This window comes from Musca vetustissima, unplaced genomic scaffold (genome assembly GCF_032173495.1).
Source record: "Musca vetustissima isolate MV318-11 ecotype Yass unplaced genomic scaffold, APGP_CSIRO_Mvet_v1 utg22532, whole genome shotgun sequence".
In the NCBI taxonomy this organism is placed as follows: domain Eukaryota; kingdom Metazoa; phylum Arthropoda; class Insecta; order Diptera; family Muscidae; genus Musca; species Musca vetustissima.
The window spans coordinates 37,074-56,247 of NW_026888058.1; the positions used below are offsets into that span (position 1 = coordinate 37,074).

General features: G+C 36.0%; 4 protein-coding genes across 4 annotated transcripts; 2 read left to right on the top strand and 2 right to left on the bottom strand.

Annotated features, from left to right (window-relative positions):
• The first annotated feature begins 6,008 nt into the window (after nt 1–6,008).
• Nucleotides 6,009–6,440, top strand: LOC133335888 (cuticle protein-like). The gene has a single exon (XM_061544180.1). The coding sequence runs from the start codon at nt 6,009–6,011 to the stop codon at nt 6,438–6,440; it is 432 nt and encodes a 143-aa protein (XP_061400164.1).
• A 2,130-nt stretch (nt 6,441–8,570) lies between these two features.
• Nucleotides 8,571–9,059, bottom strand: LOC133335892 (cuticle protein LPCP-23-like). Its single transcript, XM_061544185.1, has one exon. The coding sequence runs from the start codon at nt 9,045–9,047 to the stop codon at nt 8,571–8,573; it is 477 nt and encodes a 158-aa protein (XP_061400169.1). The 5' UTR covers nt 9,048–9,059.
• Nucleotides 9,060–10,198: 1,139 nt separating this feature from the next.
• Nucleotides 10,199–10,640, top strand: LOC133335899 (cuticle protein LPCP-23-like). Its single transcript, XM_061544191.1, has one exon. It carries the CDS (start codon nt 10,211–10,213, stop codon nt 10,637–10,639), a length of 429 nt encoding a protein of 142 aa, XP_061400175.1. The 5' UTR covers nt 10,199–10,210; the 3' UTR covers nt 10,640.
• Nucleotides 10,641–13,157: 2,517 nt separating this feature from the next.
• Nucleotides 13,158–17,901, bottom strand: LOC133335897 (pupal cuticle protein G1A-like). The gene is made up of 3 exons (XM_061544189.1): nt 17,890–17,901; nt 17,520–17,810; nt 13,158–13,475 (listed from the first exon to the last, which is right to left on the bottom strand). Exons 1-3 carry the CDS (start codon nt 17,899–17,901, stop codon nt 13,158–13,160), a joined length of 621 nt encoding a protein of 206 aa, XP_061400173.1.
• Between the last annotated feature and the right edge of the window lie 1,273 nt (nt 17,902–19,174).

Consider the following 19,174-nt stretch of genomic DNA (forward strand, 5'->3'; position numbering starts at 1 on the left):
TCCTCTTTTTCTTTTATCTTCATTAAGAAAAATTGTTATTCCATTTTCTTAGTATGTTAAATAAATTTTAAATAAACTCACTTCTGTAGATTTATTTTTATCATTACCACATTTTTCTGCCTACCAGTGGTAAATAAATCTTCATACATTATTTTTGGCCTGTGGCCACAGAGTGTAACAAGTTTGATATCAAGTAGACATGATGGAAATGTTCGATTATGGCCTTGAGTGTTCTTTTGACAATTGTGCAAAGACCAGTTTTAAATTCTCTCCACAAAAGCATAATGACATGGGATAATAGATTCAATTGAACTTTAATAATCATATCTACAATAAGAACTAGTAAGAAATACAACAATAAATTGAAATGTGCCCAAATGATTTTCCAAGCAATCTTCGGAAGAATTACAGTGGAACAAAAATGTTTTATGGAAAAATGAGAGAAAAAAATTACTCCACTATTTTTTTCAAAATTCCCACCATTAAATGGATCCGAGGAAATATATTAATACAAATTTGACAAGTGAAAAAGCCGGGCCGGATACCCTCCACCATAGATATACTTACAGGTAATAGAAATGAAAATATAGGGAACATACCAAAAAGTGGACCTATACCGACATTTCTAATAACGGATTATGTAATCTGTAATCCATAATTTCAGAAATTTATAATGGATAATTATACCCTCAGCCTTATGGCGAATGAGGGTGTATACACTTTAACACATTAAAAGTGTGCCTCATCGAAATATTGGTTTGGACCATGTTTCTTTGGACCGAATGCGTTTCAGAAAATTAAGATTTCATCCAAACTTTGCCCATCTTATTACTTCTTCCAAGCCTAGTTCAAATTCGAAGATGGGGAATATCGGTCCACTCCTTCTGAAACCTCCACACAGGGGCTAGGTCTAAATGTGGCTATAGTTCATTTTCGAACCTTACGTTCTAATTTTTTATCTCGCTATCCTCCGCAGTTGAAATGATTACAACAGAGACTTAGAACCAAACACAAAACGCGGAACAAATCAAAGAACTATTTTAATATAAAAGAGGGGTTATATGGGGACTACCCCAAAAAGGGGGCGAATATTAATATTTTTTGGTAGGGAAATTTGTTACCATATATGACTACAAAATACCAAATTGCAGCAAATTCGGTTAAAAAAACGCGCTCAAGAACCCCAAAATACCGAAAATGGGGGGTAATCCTATATGGGGGCTATCCGAAAAAATGGACCTATATTCATAATTTTTTGTGGAGAGATTTGGTACCTATTAAGAACTCAAAATACTAAATTACAGCTATTTCGGCGGAAAAATACGATCAAAAACCCCAAAATACTGAAAATTAGGAGGTACCGTTATATGGGGACTACCAGAAAAAGTGGACCTATATTTAGTATTTTTTGTGGAGACATTTAGTACCGAATTAGAACCCAATGTAGCAAATTTCAGGGAATTCGCTTGAAAAACGCGCTCAAGAACCCCAAAATACCGAACTTTGGGGGTACCCTTATATGGGAGCTATGCCTAAATGTGAACCGATAAAGCCCATCTTCGAACTTGACCTGCCTGCAGACAAACGACGACTCTATGCAAAATTTCGGCGATCTATCTCAATTTGTTTAAACGCCTAGAGTGATTACAAAAGACAGACAGGCGGATATGGCTATATCGTCATAGAATTTTACGCTGATCAAGAATATTGGGGGTACTCCTATACTCAGAAATATTTCGTGATATTTGCATCGTCTTGCCGATTAGAGGTAAACAGCTCATCTTCCTCACACTGACATATTTTCCGAGTATTACGAGTATTCAGTACAGATATTGTCCAGATTCCCTTAACCGTGGATTGTGTTGTGATGTTCGGCTTTCACTTGTGGTCTATAGATCGACTCGAAAATAACACAATAAAAGTATGTTTTCGGTCCACTTCATTCCAAAATTATTATCTGATCATCACCGAAAATTATAGGCGTTGTCCTTGACCATAACTGGAACCTCATGGAACATTTCAAAGCGATCAGCGCTATAGTTCCGCTCTCTAGAGTGATAATGGGTTACGAAATAATATACGAATACGGAGATACCTGTAAATATTTAGGTGTAACTCCCACATCCATGTACGTACGACAATATAATTGACATCAATTTAAAGGTCAACAACTCCTTTGGATCTACTATCAACTCCTCGGCTCTATGTCCTTCAGGAGCAAATCCCCTTCTCCATGTAAAAATTCGAGATGTTTGGGTCATAATTGCGGCCTCTGGAGCGACCAGAAAAATCGACAAAATTAAGTATTTGATCCATTTCATCCCCTAAATATTAGCCGATCTTTCCCAAGAACAATAGGGGTCTTCATTGGCCAGAACCCATCCTACGTGCAAAAAAATTGGTCCATAACTGTGGCCTGTGTCGTGTTTACAAATTATAATGGACAGACGGACGGACACAAATGTCTAGATCGACTCATCTAGTCGAGATATGACGATCGATATACTTAAAGGTGGGTCTATGACCAATGTTTCGCGGCAATAATAATACCCTGACAACATAGTTGTGTAGGGTATAAAAATGAAAAAATATACGAAATCCAAACCTAAAAATATCCTAAAAAAAGGTAACTCCTAAAATATCTGAACCTTAAAAAAAAACAATATTTTAAAAATCCCAACTTGGAAAAATATTGTTTTAAATAATCAGAAAAAAATTATTTTAAAATGTTCTTATTCAAAATCCACACAATAAAAATATTTTTTTTAAATCCTCGCCTTAAATTAGTTTAGAAAAAGCCCTGAAAAAATAATCATAAAAAATTCACGTTTATATAAAATCTGAAAAATATCTTTAAATGAAGTCATTTTTTCAATTTGTCCCACTGTTTTGTTTTGTTTGTCCACACCTCAGAGCATTAAACCCTCTGGATGGCATGACACTTCTGATTGCTAGAACTATAAATAGACCATAATTGAGTTGGTGAAGGTATCAGTTTCTTATTGGAGTTTCATTGTGTAAATTCAAATTAAGAAATTTTAAACTTCTAAACATGTTTAAATTGGTAAATTTTTTAAATTTCCCTTCCAAAAACAAATATTAATTTTCCTTTTTTGTTTCAAGTTCCTCATTACAGCTTTGGTTGCCTTGGCTCAGGCCTATCCTGGTTTAATTACAGAGGAATTGGTCTTGGGCACCGTTGGTCATAATATTCATGCCGTTCCTGCAGCTTATAGCAGTCAAAGTCAAACTGTTGTCCATGGCAGATCGAATGTTGTGAGCGATATTACCGCCCCTGCTGTGACAGTGGAAACTGAAAATCAACATTTTGCGGCCAGTCCTGTGGTGGATGTTCCCTCTGAAGCTGAGGTCAAAGCTAACAGCAATTTCGAAACCAATGAGCCGGCAACACCCAAGGAGGAAACTAATGAAAAGGCGGAAGTGAAATCCTCAGACGTTGAAACCACAACTCCCAAATCCGTGGAAGAAGAATCAAAGGATGTTAAAGAAAAATCTGCTGATAATGTAGATGATACAGCTGCCGTTGTTAGTGCAGAATCTGGCCCAACCGATGTTCCCGTTTCCGCTGTTCCTGTGGCCCATCTTCCCTCTGCTGTTGTAACAACCCCCATTGTCACTCCAGTATTTACATCCGCTGCTGTTGTTGCTGCCGTACCACCCTCAGAGATTTCATTCCATGGCACACCTTTGCTAAAGAGTTTGGCTGCTGCTTCCACAACTTTGCATGCCTATGTGGAGGCACCAATTGCTGTGGTCCATTAATGTTTATGCTAATTGGAAAAGAGGAAATAAATATGTTAATTTGAAAAACTGACTTGACGATAAAACTAAACAGCATTTTTTCTGGATTTATAAAGGGCTCACATTTGTATACCCTTCACCACACTGTGGTACAGGGTATTATGTCTTTGTGCACATGTTTGTAACAGGCAAAAACAATCGAGATAGACCCATGGTTCCTTTTGAGAATATGCATAGAATCACTTTCTGAGTCGATTTATACATGTCCGTCCGTTCGTCTGTTGGTGTTAAATTGCAAACAAAGTACAGGTCGCATTTACAATCCGATTTGGATGAAATTTGGTACAGCTCATTTGTTGGACCCAAGGACGAACCCTATTGAAATTGGGAAAAATCGGTTTAGATTTAGATAAAGATCCCATATATATGTTCTTCCGATTTAAGGTAAATGGTGCACCAAAGTCCCTATATATCTTTCGATTTTCACGAAATTTGGCATACCGTACTAAATTAAGTCTAGAAATATGTGTGTTAAATTTCATGAATATCGGTTGAGATTTAGATATAGCTCCTATATATATTTTTATCTGATTTAAGCTAATTGCTGCACCAAAGAACCTATATATCTCTCGATTTGCACGAAATTTGGCACAGCGTATGGAATTAAGTCTAGACTGTTGTGTATAGCTCCCATATATACTTTCGTCCGATTTTATGTAAATTGTGGACCAAAGTCTATATATATATCTTTCGATTTGCACAAAATTTGGCATAGAGTACTGAATTGGCTGTAGAATAATGAGTGGTGAATTTCAGGAAAATCGGTTCAGATTTAGATATAGCTCCCATATATATTGTCGTCCGATTTAATGTAAATGGTGCACCAAAGTCCCTATATAACTCTCGATTTGCACGAAATTTAGTATAGGGTACTGAATTGAGTGTAGAATTATGTGTGCTAAGTTTCGTGAAAATCGGTTCAGATTTAGATGTATGTGATGGTGTGTACATGGGTTTTTAATTGGTTCAAATATCTATGTTGATCACCCATTTAGTTTCACCTCATTCCATTTCATTTCAGGATATTGTATATATTAGCATCTCTTGTATGTATCCAAAGTGGTGAAGGGTATCATAAAGTCGGCTCCGTCCGACTTTTGAGCTTTCCTTACTGGGTTAAAGTATATTTTATCTGGGACTATTTCAGGTTGGATTTTTTAAATAATATTTTCTTAAGGGCCATCGATAGGTGTTGATTTTATAAGGGCGTGAATTTTTAAAAAAAAAAATCATTGACAAACACAAGCGTGGATTTTTTAAAGAAAAAATTTTCAGAGGCCAATACAGGCGTGGATTTCTTCTGGAATATTTTTTCAAAAGCCAATACAGGCGTGGATTTTTCCAGGAATATTTTTTCAAAGTCCAAAACCGGCGTGGATTTTTAAAAGAATATTTTTTCAGAGACCAAAACCCTCGTGGACTTTTAAAAGAATAGTTTTTCAAAGACCAAGTTTCGAGTTCTAAAAAGTAATTCCATCCTAAGCCGAAATTTTAGATTTAAAAAAAATATATTTTTTTTATTATTTTCTGAAGATTGGACCAATGGCGTAGATTATTTATAAAATATTGTTTTGTAAATGAAATGACTTTTTCAAAATCCCATGTCAAGCCAAAAAAAATCCGGTTTCAGAATTATTGTCAAATATTTCTTAATCCTATCACTCGTTTAGACAACCAAAGTTCCGGTAAAGTGATAATTGATTTTGTATTGATTATAAATTTTGAAAATACTTTAAAATAATTGTTCCATTCATACGTCATATTTCAGTGAATCAGAAACATCTGCGTTGTTATTGTTTGATAACAGCCCATAGGTCAGTAACACATGAGAATTATATTTTGTTTTTGGTGTTTTTTCTTTTCTTCAACACACAATAAAAGAACTTTGTGGTTAAACCAAATTGTGTAATCAATTTAAGTAAAAAATAAAATACGTACATGAAATTGGTACTTAGTGTTATAAACGAAAAATAAATTAAAGAATAGAGGAACCGGTTAAATGCCCTTCAAGAAAAATATCACAACGCACTTGGTAGCAGCGGCCAAAAAAAACTACACAGTCATAGCTTAAGTGTGCTGAACTAATTTTTGGGTATAAAACCAAATTGTTTTTCTCCGCATAACATCAGTTTCATTACACACTCATTGTGAAATCAAGCAATCCCTCCCAAAAAAACACAATCAAAATGTTCAAATTCGCCGCATTCTTCGCTTTGTTGGCTGTTGCCGCTGCTGCTCCTGGTTTGATTACCGAGACCCATCATGTTGTCCAACCTGTCGTTACCAAAACTGCCTACGTTGACAACAGTGCCTCATCGGCCATCACTCATCAAAGCTTCACCAATTTGGAAAGAAAAGTCCCAGTAGTCCATACCGTTGCTGCTGCCCCAGTTGTCAAGACTGTTGCCACTCCAGTTGTCCACACCTACGCTGCTGCTGCTGCTCCTTTGGTTAAGACTGTTGCCGCTCCTGTGGTCCACACTTATGCCGCCGCTCCCGTTCTTAAAACTGTAGCTACTCCTGTTGTCCACACCTATGCTGCTGCCCCGGTTGTACACACTGCTCCTTTGGTGAAGACTGTTGTTTCTGCCCCTGTTACCTACACCGCTTTCCATTAAGACTTTGTATGGCGATTTTTTACCAATGTTATTAATTGTTTAAATAAATCGGAAAAAAAGAAAATATTTAATAGAACTTGGTTGTACTGTATTTGTATCCAATTATTATAAGAAAGGTAAGGGGGTCTGAATATTTTTGTCAAGGATTATCACAATTCGAAGCATGGAATATCAAAGATATTGTGCCAACACCGGCTGCATTTTAGCGCATATTTTTATACCCTACACAACTATGTTGTCAGCGTATTATAGCTTTGTGCAGCCTCACGAGTTTGTAACGCCGCGAAATATTGATCCTAGACAAACCTTTAATATGCTGATCATCATATATCGACTAGCTGAGCCGATCTAAAAAACACGATAGTTGTAAACACGATATAGGCCAAAGTTATTGACCAATCTTCACGACATTTTGCATGTAGGGTGGGTATAGATTAACCCCTGTAGGACATAGACCCCAGAAGTTCATAGTATATCGAAGAAGAGTGGTTGACCTTTAAATTGATACCAATTGTATTGTCGTATGTACTCGGATGTGGGAGTTACACGTAAATATTTACAGTCTGATCGCTTTGAATATTTTGCCAAGGACTATATAAAGGGGTGTTTTTTTATATCAGGCGTAGAATTCTTGTCCTTTTTTTTTAATCACGACTTCGACAGTTCGCAATGTATCGGTACACATTTTATTATATTCCCATAGAGCGGAACCATCCCATTTTTTATACCCTCCACCATAGTATGGAGGGTATATTAGTTTTGTTTTTTCGTTTATAACGCATCGAAATAATAACTTCCGACCCTATAAAGTATATATATTCTTGATCAGCGTAAAATTCTAAGACGATTTAAACATGTCCGTCTGTCTGTTGTAATCACTCTAGCGTCTAAACGAATTGAGATGGAGCCCCAAAATTTTGCATAGAGTCGACTTTTGTCTGCAAGTTCGAAGATGGGTTATATCGGTATCGGTAGCAAATCTCCCCACTAAAAATTATAAATATAGATCCATTTTTTGGTATAGCACCCCTATAAGGGTACCCCCAATTTTCGGTATTTTGGGTGTTTTGGTCGCATTTTGCGACCGAATTGGCTGTAATTTGGTACTTTGAGTTCTTATTGGGTACCAAATCTCCCTACTAAAAATTATAAATATAGGTAATTTTTTTCTGGTACCCCCCATATAACGGTACCCCTCAATTTTCGGTATTTTGGGCTTCTTGAGCGCGTTTTTCAACCGAATTCGTTGAAATTTTGCTACATTGGGTTCCTATTGGGTACTAAATGTCTCTACAAAAAATTATTAATATAGGTCCACTTTTTCTGGCAGTCCCCATATAACGGTACCTCCTAATTTTCAGTATTTTGGGGGGTTTTGACCGTATTTTTCCACCGAATTAGCTGTAATTTAGTATTTTGAGTTCTTAATAGGTACTAATTCTTCCCCCAAAAAAATTATGAATATAGGTCCATTTTCTCGGATAGCCCCCATATAAGGGCACGCCCAATTTTCGGTATTTTGGGGTTCTTGAGCGCCTTTTTTAACCGAACTTGCTGCAATTTGGTATTTTGTAGTCGTATATGGTAACAAATCTCCCTGCCAAAAATTATTAATATTCTCCCTCTTTTTGGGGTAGTCCCCATATAACCCCCTTTTTATATTAAAATAGATGTCTGATTTGTTCCGTGTTTTGAGTTGGGTTTTAAGACTTTGTTGTAATCATTTCTCCTGCGGAGGATAGCGAGATAAAAACGTAACGTAAGGTTCGATAATGAACTATAGCCGCATGTAGACCTAGCCCCTGTGTGGAGGTTCCAGAAGGAGTGGACAGATATTCCCCATCTTTGAATTTGAGCTAAGTTTGGAAGAAATAATAAGATGGGCATAGTTTGGATGAAATCTAAAATTTTCTTCAAACCTTTCTTATAAGGTCATGTTGTCTAAGTTCATGACATAGACAACAAATTAGCACCTGATAAATATTTGATATCCCGAACAAGCAAGATATTATAATTCCATCATTTTCTTACAGAGGTCTTTGCGAAATGTAATAAAACTATTTTAAAATGATTTTGTTTTTCGAATTTATTTAAATAATTAATAACATCTGAGAAATCAAAACAATCCTTTTAATGGAAGGCAGTATAGGCAACAGGAGCGGCGACAACAGTCTTCACCAAGGGAGCGGTGTGAACAACGGGAGCAGCAGCATAGGTGTGGACAACAGGGGTAGCAACAGTCTTAAGAACAGGAGCGGCGGCATAAGTGTGAACAACGGGAGCGGCAACAGTCTTAACCAAAGGAGCAGCAGCGGCATAGGTGTGAACTACAGGAGCAGAGACTGTCTTAACCAAAGGAGCTGCGTAGGTGTGAACAACTGGAGTCGACACAGTCTTGACAACTGGGGCAGCAGCAACGGTGTGGACTACTGGGACTTTTCTTTCCAAATTGGTGAAGCTTTGATGGGTGATGGCCGACGAGGCACTGTTATCAACATAGGCTGTTTTGGTCACGACAGGTTGGACAACATGATGGGTCTCGGTAATCAAACCAGGAGCAGCAGCGGCAACAGCCAACAAAGCGAAGAAGGCGACGAATTTGAACATTTTGATTGAGGGTTTTTGGGAGGGATTGCTTGATTTCACAATGAGAATGAAATTAAACTGATGCTAACTAAAGGAAACATTTTGATTTTATATCAAAAATATAAAATTAGTTCAGCACATAAAACTATGACTGGTGCTGCCAAATGTGCTGGAATTTAATTGAAGGGCATTTAACCGGTTTCCCTTTTGTGTATTTTAATTTACGCTTATAACACTAAGTACACACGCATGTACAGAATTTATTTTTCCTGAATTGATTACTGATTACTGCGTGTTGTGGCTATAGAGATTTTTTATTGTGGGTAGAAACACAAGAAAAATTATACAAAAAGAAAATAAGCATGGTGGTGTGTTACTGACCTGTGAGGTGTTACCAAGCACTTAACATCATATATTTTTTGAAATTCACTACTAATGTAGATCTTGAAAATTATTTTATAAAAATATTCTTTAAAATGTGGTCTTGGAAAAATAATTTTGAAAAAATCTATGGCTATTTCATTGTATACAACCATCATAGGAATTGTTTATCAAGAAATAGCCAGAGATTTCTTCAAAATTATTTTTTTTAAATCGGGATGAAAAATATTTGTTTATAAGTTCCGCTTTTCGTGGCCCTTAACAATTTTATTCAAAAACTCCACGTGAAGGAAATAATATAATATAATACCCACCCGGATGCATTTTTGAATTTCCTTTTTATACAATTGTTGTGATTTTGTTTTAATTTTCAAATGTTGTTCTTAATTCCACTTGTTCTGTGGCCAAAAAAATGTTCCGGTAATGTATCATTGACAGAGCCAAATAACTATATCATTGATTGATTTAGGCAGCACATGACAAATAGTTTTTTTTCTAATTTTATACCAGTTTATTTGTGAGCAAAACAAACTCACAAAAATTAAGTCATGAAGACAATTGTAAGAAACTTTAATTGAATTACGTACGAAGTACTTAATGTCATGAAAATAAAAGAAACATAAAAACCGGTCAAAACGCCCTTCCATAAAACTCCAAATAATAGCAGCCACAACTGCGTCACAATTGTGCGAAACAAACTAAAATATTTGGTATAAAACCAACATGATTTCCTTAGCATAGCATCAGTTTCATTTCATTTCATTGTGAAATCTAGCAATCCCTCCCAAAAACCCTCAATCAAAATGTTCAAATTCGTCGCCTTCTTCGCTTTGTTGGCTGTTGCCGCTGCTGCTCCTGGTCTGATTACTGAGACCCATCATGTTGTCCAACCTGTCGTGACCAAAACAGCATATGTTGATAACAGTGCCTCATCGGCCATTACCCATCAAAGCTTCACCAATTTGGAAAGGAAAGTCCCAGTAGTCCACACAGTTGCTGCTGCCCCAGTTGTCAAGACTGTGTCGACTCCAGTTGTTCACACCTACGCTGCTGCTGCTCCTTTGGTTAAGACTGTTGCCGCTCCCGTTGTTCACACTTATGCTGCCGCTCCTGTTCTTAAGACTGTAGCTACTCCTGTTGTCCACACCTATGCTGCTGCTCCAGTTGTACACACCGCTCCCTTGGTGAAGACTGTTGTCGCCGCTCCTGTTGCCTATACCGCTTTCCATTAAGAGGATTGTTTTGATTTCTGAGATGTTATTAATCGTTGAAATAAATTCGAATGAACAAATTAAATAAAAAAGTTTTATCATCTTTCGTTTAGAACCCTAAAATGCTTTTAATGAATATTTGGCCCCTTCCGATACCTATTTAAAATTTTTGAGTTAATATATTATTTCTTTATTAATAAGATATTCCTAGTGTACATTTTTAAACATCAATTTATATTATGAGTACAATTAAACATTTGTGAAATATTGCATTTAGTTAACCGGTAGGACGTGTGTTTTAGACGTCCGATCGATCCGGCGAGCGAATATCGATTCGGACCATTACCTTGTGGCAGCCAAGGTTCGCACCCGTCTTAATGTAGCAGCAAAGGTGCGATCTAACACAACACGGAAACTCGACGTCGAAAAGCTGCAAACACAACAGGTAGCCGAGGCCTACTCCGCTCAACTTACCCAACTGCTTGACGAAAGCACCCCTGGTCCTGATAATAATATAGAAGCACAATGGCAGAGAATTTCCCACTCCCTACAAACTGCAGCAAAAGCAACACTTAGGTACCAAGCAAGAAATCCGTGGTACGATCAGGAGTGTCGTAATGCTACCGATATGAAAAACGTAGCGTATAGGGCAACCCTACGGGCAGTTGCAACACGTAATGCGATGGAGAACTATCGGGAGAAAATGAGAGAGGGAAAATGTATTTTCAGAAAAAGAAGAAAGAGCAAGAAAAACGTGAGCGTGAGCAAATCGAGATGTGCAGGAGTCGGAATGAAGTCCGAAAATTCTAACAACGGGTAAAACGGGCTTTGGTGCAGGCACATCCTCCTGTAGAGATAAAGAAGGAAACCTGGTGACAGATACAGACAGCGTGCTGAGGATCTTGATGGAGCATTTTGAAAAACTTCTGGTACCAAATAGTAGCAGTGAAGTGGAATAATAGATGACGGTATAGAGTACCACCTAGCCTAGATGAAGTCAAAATAGCAATCAATCGGCTGAAGAATAACGAACTATTCAAGACTGGTGGTCAGATGCTGGTAAGGAGCATGCACCAGCTGATTAGTACAATTTGGCTAGAAGAATGCATGCCCAATGACTGGAACCACAGCATCCTGTGTCCTGTGCACAAAAAAGGTGAAAAGACGATATGTGCCAACTATAGAGGAATAAGTCTCCCACCCAACGCATATAAAGTGCTATCCGGCGTACCGTGCTGTTATATGGATATGAAGCATGGGTACTTACGCAAGCAGATGAGGCAGCTCTTGGAGAGTTTGAGAGAAAAATTCTAGATCTATGGCCGATCTGCGTTGACGGTGAATATCGCCGTCGAATGAACCATGAGTTGTACCAGCTATTCACGGACATCGACATTGTTGACATGTTGTGAGAATGGATGAAGATGCCCCAGCCCAGAAGGTATATAAAAGCGAACCAGGCGATGGTTCACGCAGAAGGGGAATGCCAAAAATACTATGGAAAAAAAAAATAAATTTCGAGGAAAGAGGAACCGGTTTTCTAAATTTTTGAACCGGATATTCAGATAGAAAACCCCGTCTAATTAACTTATATGCATAATTTTAGAAAAATATTTTCGGTTATATTATCTGAATATCCGGCTCTAAAATTTTCAGAACCGGTTCATTTTATTCATTTATCATTTTATCCGGCTCAAAAATTTACAGAACCGTTTTTTTCCTCGAATTTAATTTTTTTACCAATTTGAAATATCGCTAAACCAAGTAGAAAAAATAAGTTTCGAGGACAGAAGAACCGGGTTTATAAATTTCAAAGTGATCCGTTCGACTTTCCACCCTCTTGCGTGGCGATGGTTATACTAAACTATAGGGTAAATATTTACGTATAACTACCACATCCGGGTACAAACAATAATATAATTGGTTTCAATTGAAAGGTCAACAACTCCTCTTGAATATAATCTCTACTTCTCCGGTCTATGTTCTTCAGAAGTAAATATATACATATAGTTGTGTGGGGTATAAAAATGAAAGTTGGGTATCATCCCGTTTCCAGCCGGTTTTTAACAACGCTTAATTTGGTAAAAAAAAATAACATTTTTGACACAAAATTCGAAAACGAACCAAATGTCACTTTTATCGATATATCGCCGGGAAATGTTGGACGAAGACATCACTAGTTTGTTTGTGATGATCGGTTAATATTTAGGTTTTGAAATGGACCATGTCAAAACTTCTAATAGCCCTAAAAACAAAATATGCTAAACGCTCAAATCCGCCAAAAATTTCTGGCTTAAAAAAGCAACATTTTTGGGTTTTTGCAATTTTTTTCGGTTTTCGCGCAATCAGATTTTTACCTAATTTACAATATTCAGTAATTATAGGATATTAGCTGTTCTCAAGGCCTCACTTCGTAAATGGTTTCCATTGGAAAATTATAACAACTTTCCCATCTATTAGCAAACAAACCAAATAATTTTTTTTAAGTTCTAAACAAAAAACTAAATGATTTTATTGATATCACAGTCTATAAATTAAATTAATGACGGAAACCCGAGGCATAGACAAGGGGAACTGTTTTCACCAGAGGAGCTGAGTGGACAACAGTCTTTACAACAGGAGTGGCAGCATAATGGTGGTGGACAACTGGAGCAGCAGCGGCATAGGTGTGATAAACTGGAGTAACGACAGTTTTGACAACTGGAGCGGCGGCCACATAAGAATGGACCACGGGTGTTGAAACGGTCTTGATAAGAGGTGCCGAGTACACAACAGGCTGGACCAAGGTATGACTATGATGACTCACATAACCGGGAGCAGCTTGAGCAACGACAGCCAAAAGAGCAAAAACGGCAATCTGTTGGTTATTAAAAATATATATTTAATTTAATTCTTATGATCGGAATTAAATTCTAAAACTTTTAGCTTCATTTCAAAAAAAAATCTTACATATTTGAACATTTTGAGAAGTTTTGTTTTTTTTTTCAATTTATGTTTATTGTGTGTTGAAACGTTATTGTTTAACTGATGTCGTTTGTGTTCGTTTGTGCTTTATTTATATGATTTTAAAAATCATTTTTGGAAAACAAATGATCTTCGGAAACATTTACGCAGCTAAAATTTGTCGACTACCACGATAATGGAGTTTAAAAGACCGGTTAGTTGTTAGCTGGCAGAAGAATAATTTCATTTTGTTATGTTTGTGTTTTTGTTCTTTGCATAGTAATAATTTCAAATTTTAATACTCCAACATATAATTATAGTGCGTAACGAACAAAAAAATGTAGATGAAACGTGTTATAAAATTACTATGGGCCACTAATTGAAACACATTTTTATATGACATAAGAATCGAGCATTCCATGCCTTTTTTACAGTTATAAATATTATTAATCCGTTTGCAACGCCTTGATCTGACCTCGTCAATATAGCCACTAAAATCACTATGGAGTTAAGCATGTTTAAAGTTTCGTATTTTGCTCTTAGTTTGGTATTACTCTAGGATGTTTGGTATTGAACATGCGATATTAGGGTTCACATTTTTGTATAGCATCATTAATAATTTAGACGTATTTTACAACCGAAGAGTCTGTAATTTGGCATCCATTTCGGATTTTTAATGGGTAAATAACTTCTTTGTAGAATTGTAGAATTTTAATATAGGTTCATGTTTTTAGATATTTTCGGATTCACATGGTTTAGAAAATGTCGCTACCAAAAATTGTTAACATTGGTCAGTGTTCAGGGGTAGTCCCAATTGATCGATATTTTAATGGGTTTAGCCACTCAAAAGTAACTTTAATTTCGCATTGTGGAGTTTCGAAGGCTCATCACTGTAGGTCGACTTTTGCACGCAGTCCACATAAAAAACTATGTTCGCTATTCTCCCCTTAAAGGGGCTGTAAATTCGATTTAAATAAACGTCCCCCCGATTTGTGTACATTTAATATTTATTTTTGAAAACTATGCTTGCTGAAATGTTTCGATGTATTTCATAACCCCATTATAAACATTTTTGATACTCTGAAGTGACTCAAATCTGGCATTCCGAACTTCAAACGAATAAAAAATTCTTTCCACAAACTGTTCAATATAAGTTCGTGTTCGTCTCTTCCATACAAAGAACCCGCTAATTTTTCAATGTGTTGATGATCCCGTTTTCCAACCTGAATGTTTGTATTTTTGGTTTTCTTTTCCAAAATAAAGAACCTACTACCAGAATACAACACTAAATAGAGGATGTAGAAAGTTCGTCCCGACCGAACTTAACTAAACTAAAAGTTATTCTACCTGCGTTTCCACAGAGTATTAAAAAAGAGTTCCGACCGAAGGTAGGTTTTTAGAGGGGTTCAGATGTTTTTTACACCCTTCAACACACTGTGGTACAGGGTATTATGTATTTGTGCATATGATAGAGATAGACACATGGTTCCTTTTGAGAATATGCATAGAATCACTTTCTGAGTCGATTTATGCATGTCCGTCCGTCCGTCTGTCTGTCGATGTTAAATTGTAAACAAACTACAGGTCGCATTTATGATCCGAATTGGATAAAATTTGGTACAGTTCACTTATTTGACCCAAGGACGAACCCCATTGAAATTGGGAAAAATCGGTTCAGATTTCAGATTGGCATAGAGTACTGAATTGGGTCCAGAATGATGTGGGCTAAATTTCGAGAAAATCGGTACAGTTTTAGATATAGTTCCCATATATAGTTTTATCCGATTTTGGCATATTTGGCATAGAGTACTGAATTAGGTCTAGAATGATGTGTGCTAAGTTTAGTGAATATCGGTTCAGATATAGATATAGCTCCAATATATAGTTCTGTCCGATTTAAGGTAAATGGTGCACTAAAGTCCCTAAATATCATTCGATTTGCACGAAATTTGGCATAGAGTACTGAATTGGGTCCAGAATGATGTGTGATAAGTTTCGTAAAAGTTGGTTAAGATATAGATATAGCTCCCATATATAGTTTTGTCCGATTCTATGTAAATGGTGCACCAAAGTACCTATATATCTTTCGATTTGCATGAAATTTGGCACAGCATACTGAATTAAGTCTGGAATGATGTGTGCTAAGTTTCGAAAAAATTGGGTCAGATTTATATGTAGCCCCCATATATATTTTCTTCCGATTTATGGTCAATGGGTCTCCAAAGTCCCTATATATCTTTCGATTAGCACGGAATTTGGCATAAGGTACTGAATAGTCCAGAATGATGTGTGCTAAGTTTCGTGAAAAGACGACATCTGTAAAGATACATATGTAAAATATTCCCAAGGTGGTGAAGGGTATTATATAGTCGGCCATGTCCGACTTTACTACTTTCTTTACTGGTTTTAGAAGAAGAGACTGTAGTCCTGCATTCTAAGAAAATATTTATATGTTTTCAGAAAAGGTTTATTTTTTAACATCGCCTTGGTTAACACAGCTATCATTAAATACGAGGACAGTTCGGAAAGTTCTTAGCCTAGTACAAAAAGCGCGGTATAAACAGAAAATTTTAAGTGTTTTGTTATGAACACATGGCAACTCCTTCATATAGGAACAGATGTTAAAAAATATGCATCCGCAATTTTTACAATTCTATATGAAGCAGTTGCCAGATCAAAGCAAAATTTAACATGTGTTCATACGAGAAATGGAAGTTTCCAAAGCATTTAACTTTTTTCTGTTTATATCGCGGCCTAATGATGGACAATTTGATTGGTAAATGGACTGACAACAGTCTTTACAACTGGGGCAGTGGCAACATAGGAGTGGACTACTGGTGTCGATACGGACTTAATAACGGGGGATTAGTACACAACAGACTGGACTAGGGTGTGGTGACCCACAATACTAGGAGGAGCTTGGGCTGGATGGTGCCCAAGCTCCTCCTAGTATTGTGCATAGTGAAAATAACAAACTATTTGGTGATAGAAAATATTTAAAAAATAGTGGTAATCTACATATATTCTGGACTTGTTCCTGAAGCTACGGATCTTACGCATTTGTATATTTTGATTTAGGTTTGTATTTATGTTGGCTTGGACAGTTTTTGATGAACTGATGACACTTGTAAATTTTTCTACGGCTTTTATATGATTTGAGAAAAAGAGATGATATGCAAATATCTTCATAGTTTTGATTTCTATACAATAACCTAATCTTGTCTGTTCTTTAGGAGTTATTAAAAATAATTTATTCATTGGTTTTTTTATGGTTATTATTTATTTATTTATTTTATTTATTTTTTTTTTTTTTGTATCAAAGCAACAACATCTTCCATCTATAAATAAATCGTAAACAATCCAAACCAAATCAATCATTAAATATTTACATATGTATAGAGTTCTAGTTGTTGTTGTGTGTTTTACATTCAAAACCAAGCCCCCATTGATTCAAATTTTTGTTGTTGTTTCTATGCCGTTTTTTAATACCCTCCACCGTAAGATAAAGTATATAATTTATCACTCCGTTTGCAACTCTTTGAAATATTGACCGTAGATCCTTTTAAGGTAAAAAATTATTGATTTTTTACGAGAAAATAAATCCAGTCCGGGTTTTCTCCCTGAAGAGAACACAAAGATCCTGCCATCTAAAAAAATATGATTTATTTCTTTGGGTCGTCGATATTGATAAGTTCTTCGCCAACAGCCCTTGTGTTGATTTCAGACCTAAAGGATAAAATTCGTAAGGCTATGTCAGCCAACCAAAGAGCTGTGAGAGAAAATCTTCCTCACCGAAAATTTTATATGGAGGTCCCTGAATTAACATATACCACATAAATTATATTATTGTTCCCTTTAAAAAAAATAAAAAAACCCCATAATTTTAAATTAATTCGATTTTATTCAACTCGACTGATTGGCAGAAAAATTATTGACGGAGACCGGTGGTATAGACAACTGGAACAGTCTTAACCAAGGGAGCGGAATGGACAACAGTCTTTACAACTGGAGCGGAAGCATAGTGATGAACAACTGGAGCAGCGGCATACTGATGAACAACGGGAGTGGCAACTTGGCTGACAACTGTCTTGACAACTGGGGCTGTGGCAACATAGGAGTGGACTACAGGTGTGGACACAGTCTTAACTACGGTGGGGGATGAGTACACAACAGGTTGGACCAAGGTATGATGACCGAGCAGATGACCAGGAGCAGCTTGGGCAACAGCCAAGAGAGCGAAAATGGCGAACTATTGGCAGGAGTGAAGAAATAATTAAAATTATTATGCTAAATTTTAAACTATTTATTCTCCGAGCGTTAAAACTTACGTATTTGAACATTTTGAAAGAAGTTAGGAGTTGATTTAGTTTGCAACGTTATTGACGAACTGATGACTTTTGTAAAGCATTCAAATACTTTTATATGATTTGACAAGAAAATAAACAAATAATCTTCACCAATCTTAATACAAAAGATTTTTATCGTTTGTATTCTTTATTTGGAACTATTAAGGAGTGAACCTTCAAAAGTTAATTTTCAGTTTTTTTTTTTATTAATATAACCTCTCCCTACATAGAAAAGATGATCTATTTAAAGCTCGTTAAACACCAAATCAATCATCATAATATTTGCATTTATATAGCGTTCTAGTTTTTGTGCGTGTGTTTTGTTTATAGTTTAATTCAAAGGCAGCTCCCCCCTCTCCACACCATCTTAAAATCATTCGCATATATAAAAAATCATTTAAATTCTATTGTTAAAAAATTTCGCTCTATTTCAAACACCTGCCTAAGGTTAAAAGATGTAAATTTGTATTATTTGTTTTTTTTTAATATTGCCGTTTTAGTTTGAAGTAAATCGAAACAGTTCCACGTGTAGAATACAATACCTGTCTCCAACGCAAATAACACATTTAATACATTAAATTAATTTCAACAATGCCCTATTATCTGTTTTGTCCAAATTATTGAATGGGTGGCCCACTTTAATATTGATAACAAAATAAAAAGTAGCTGTTTAAGGGCTTGGATAACCCGGAAATAGATTTCGGAAGTAATAAATATTACAAGACATTTTGTATGAATGGTTTACATTTTGAAAATATGAATTAATTAGCCAATATTTCAAGTGTTATCAGATCATTAGGGTTGGATTTTGTAAAGAAAACTCTTTAGGGGCCATTACATTCAAGGTTATTAAGCGACGAGTTTTTAATGAAAATTTTCCCACGCGTCATCAATATGTGTGGATTTTTTTAAAGAATATTTTGCTAAGGTCATCCAAAGGCGTGGATTTTTTAAAGAATATTTTTCTAAGGTCATCCAAAGGCGTGGATTTTTTAAAGAATTTTTTTCAGAGGTCATCTACAGGCGTGGATTTTTAAAGAATTTTTTTAAGGGCCATCTACAGGCGTGGATTTTTTTTAAAGAATACTTTTCTTAGGTCATCCAAAGGCGTGGATTTTTTAAAGAATACTTTTCTAAGGTCATCCAAAGGCGTGGATTTTCTAAAGAATAATTTTCTAAGGTCGTCCAAAAGCGTGGATTTTTTAAAGAATATTTTTCTAAGGTAATCCAAGGGTTTGGATTTTTTAAAGAATATTTTTCTAAGGTA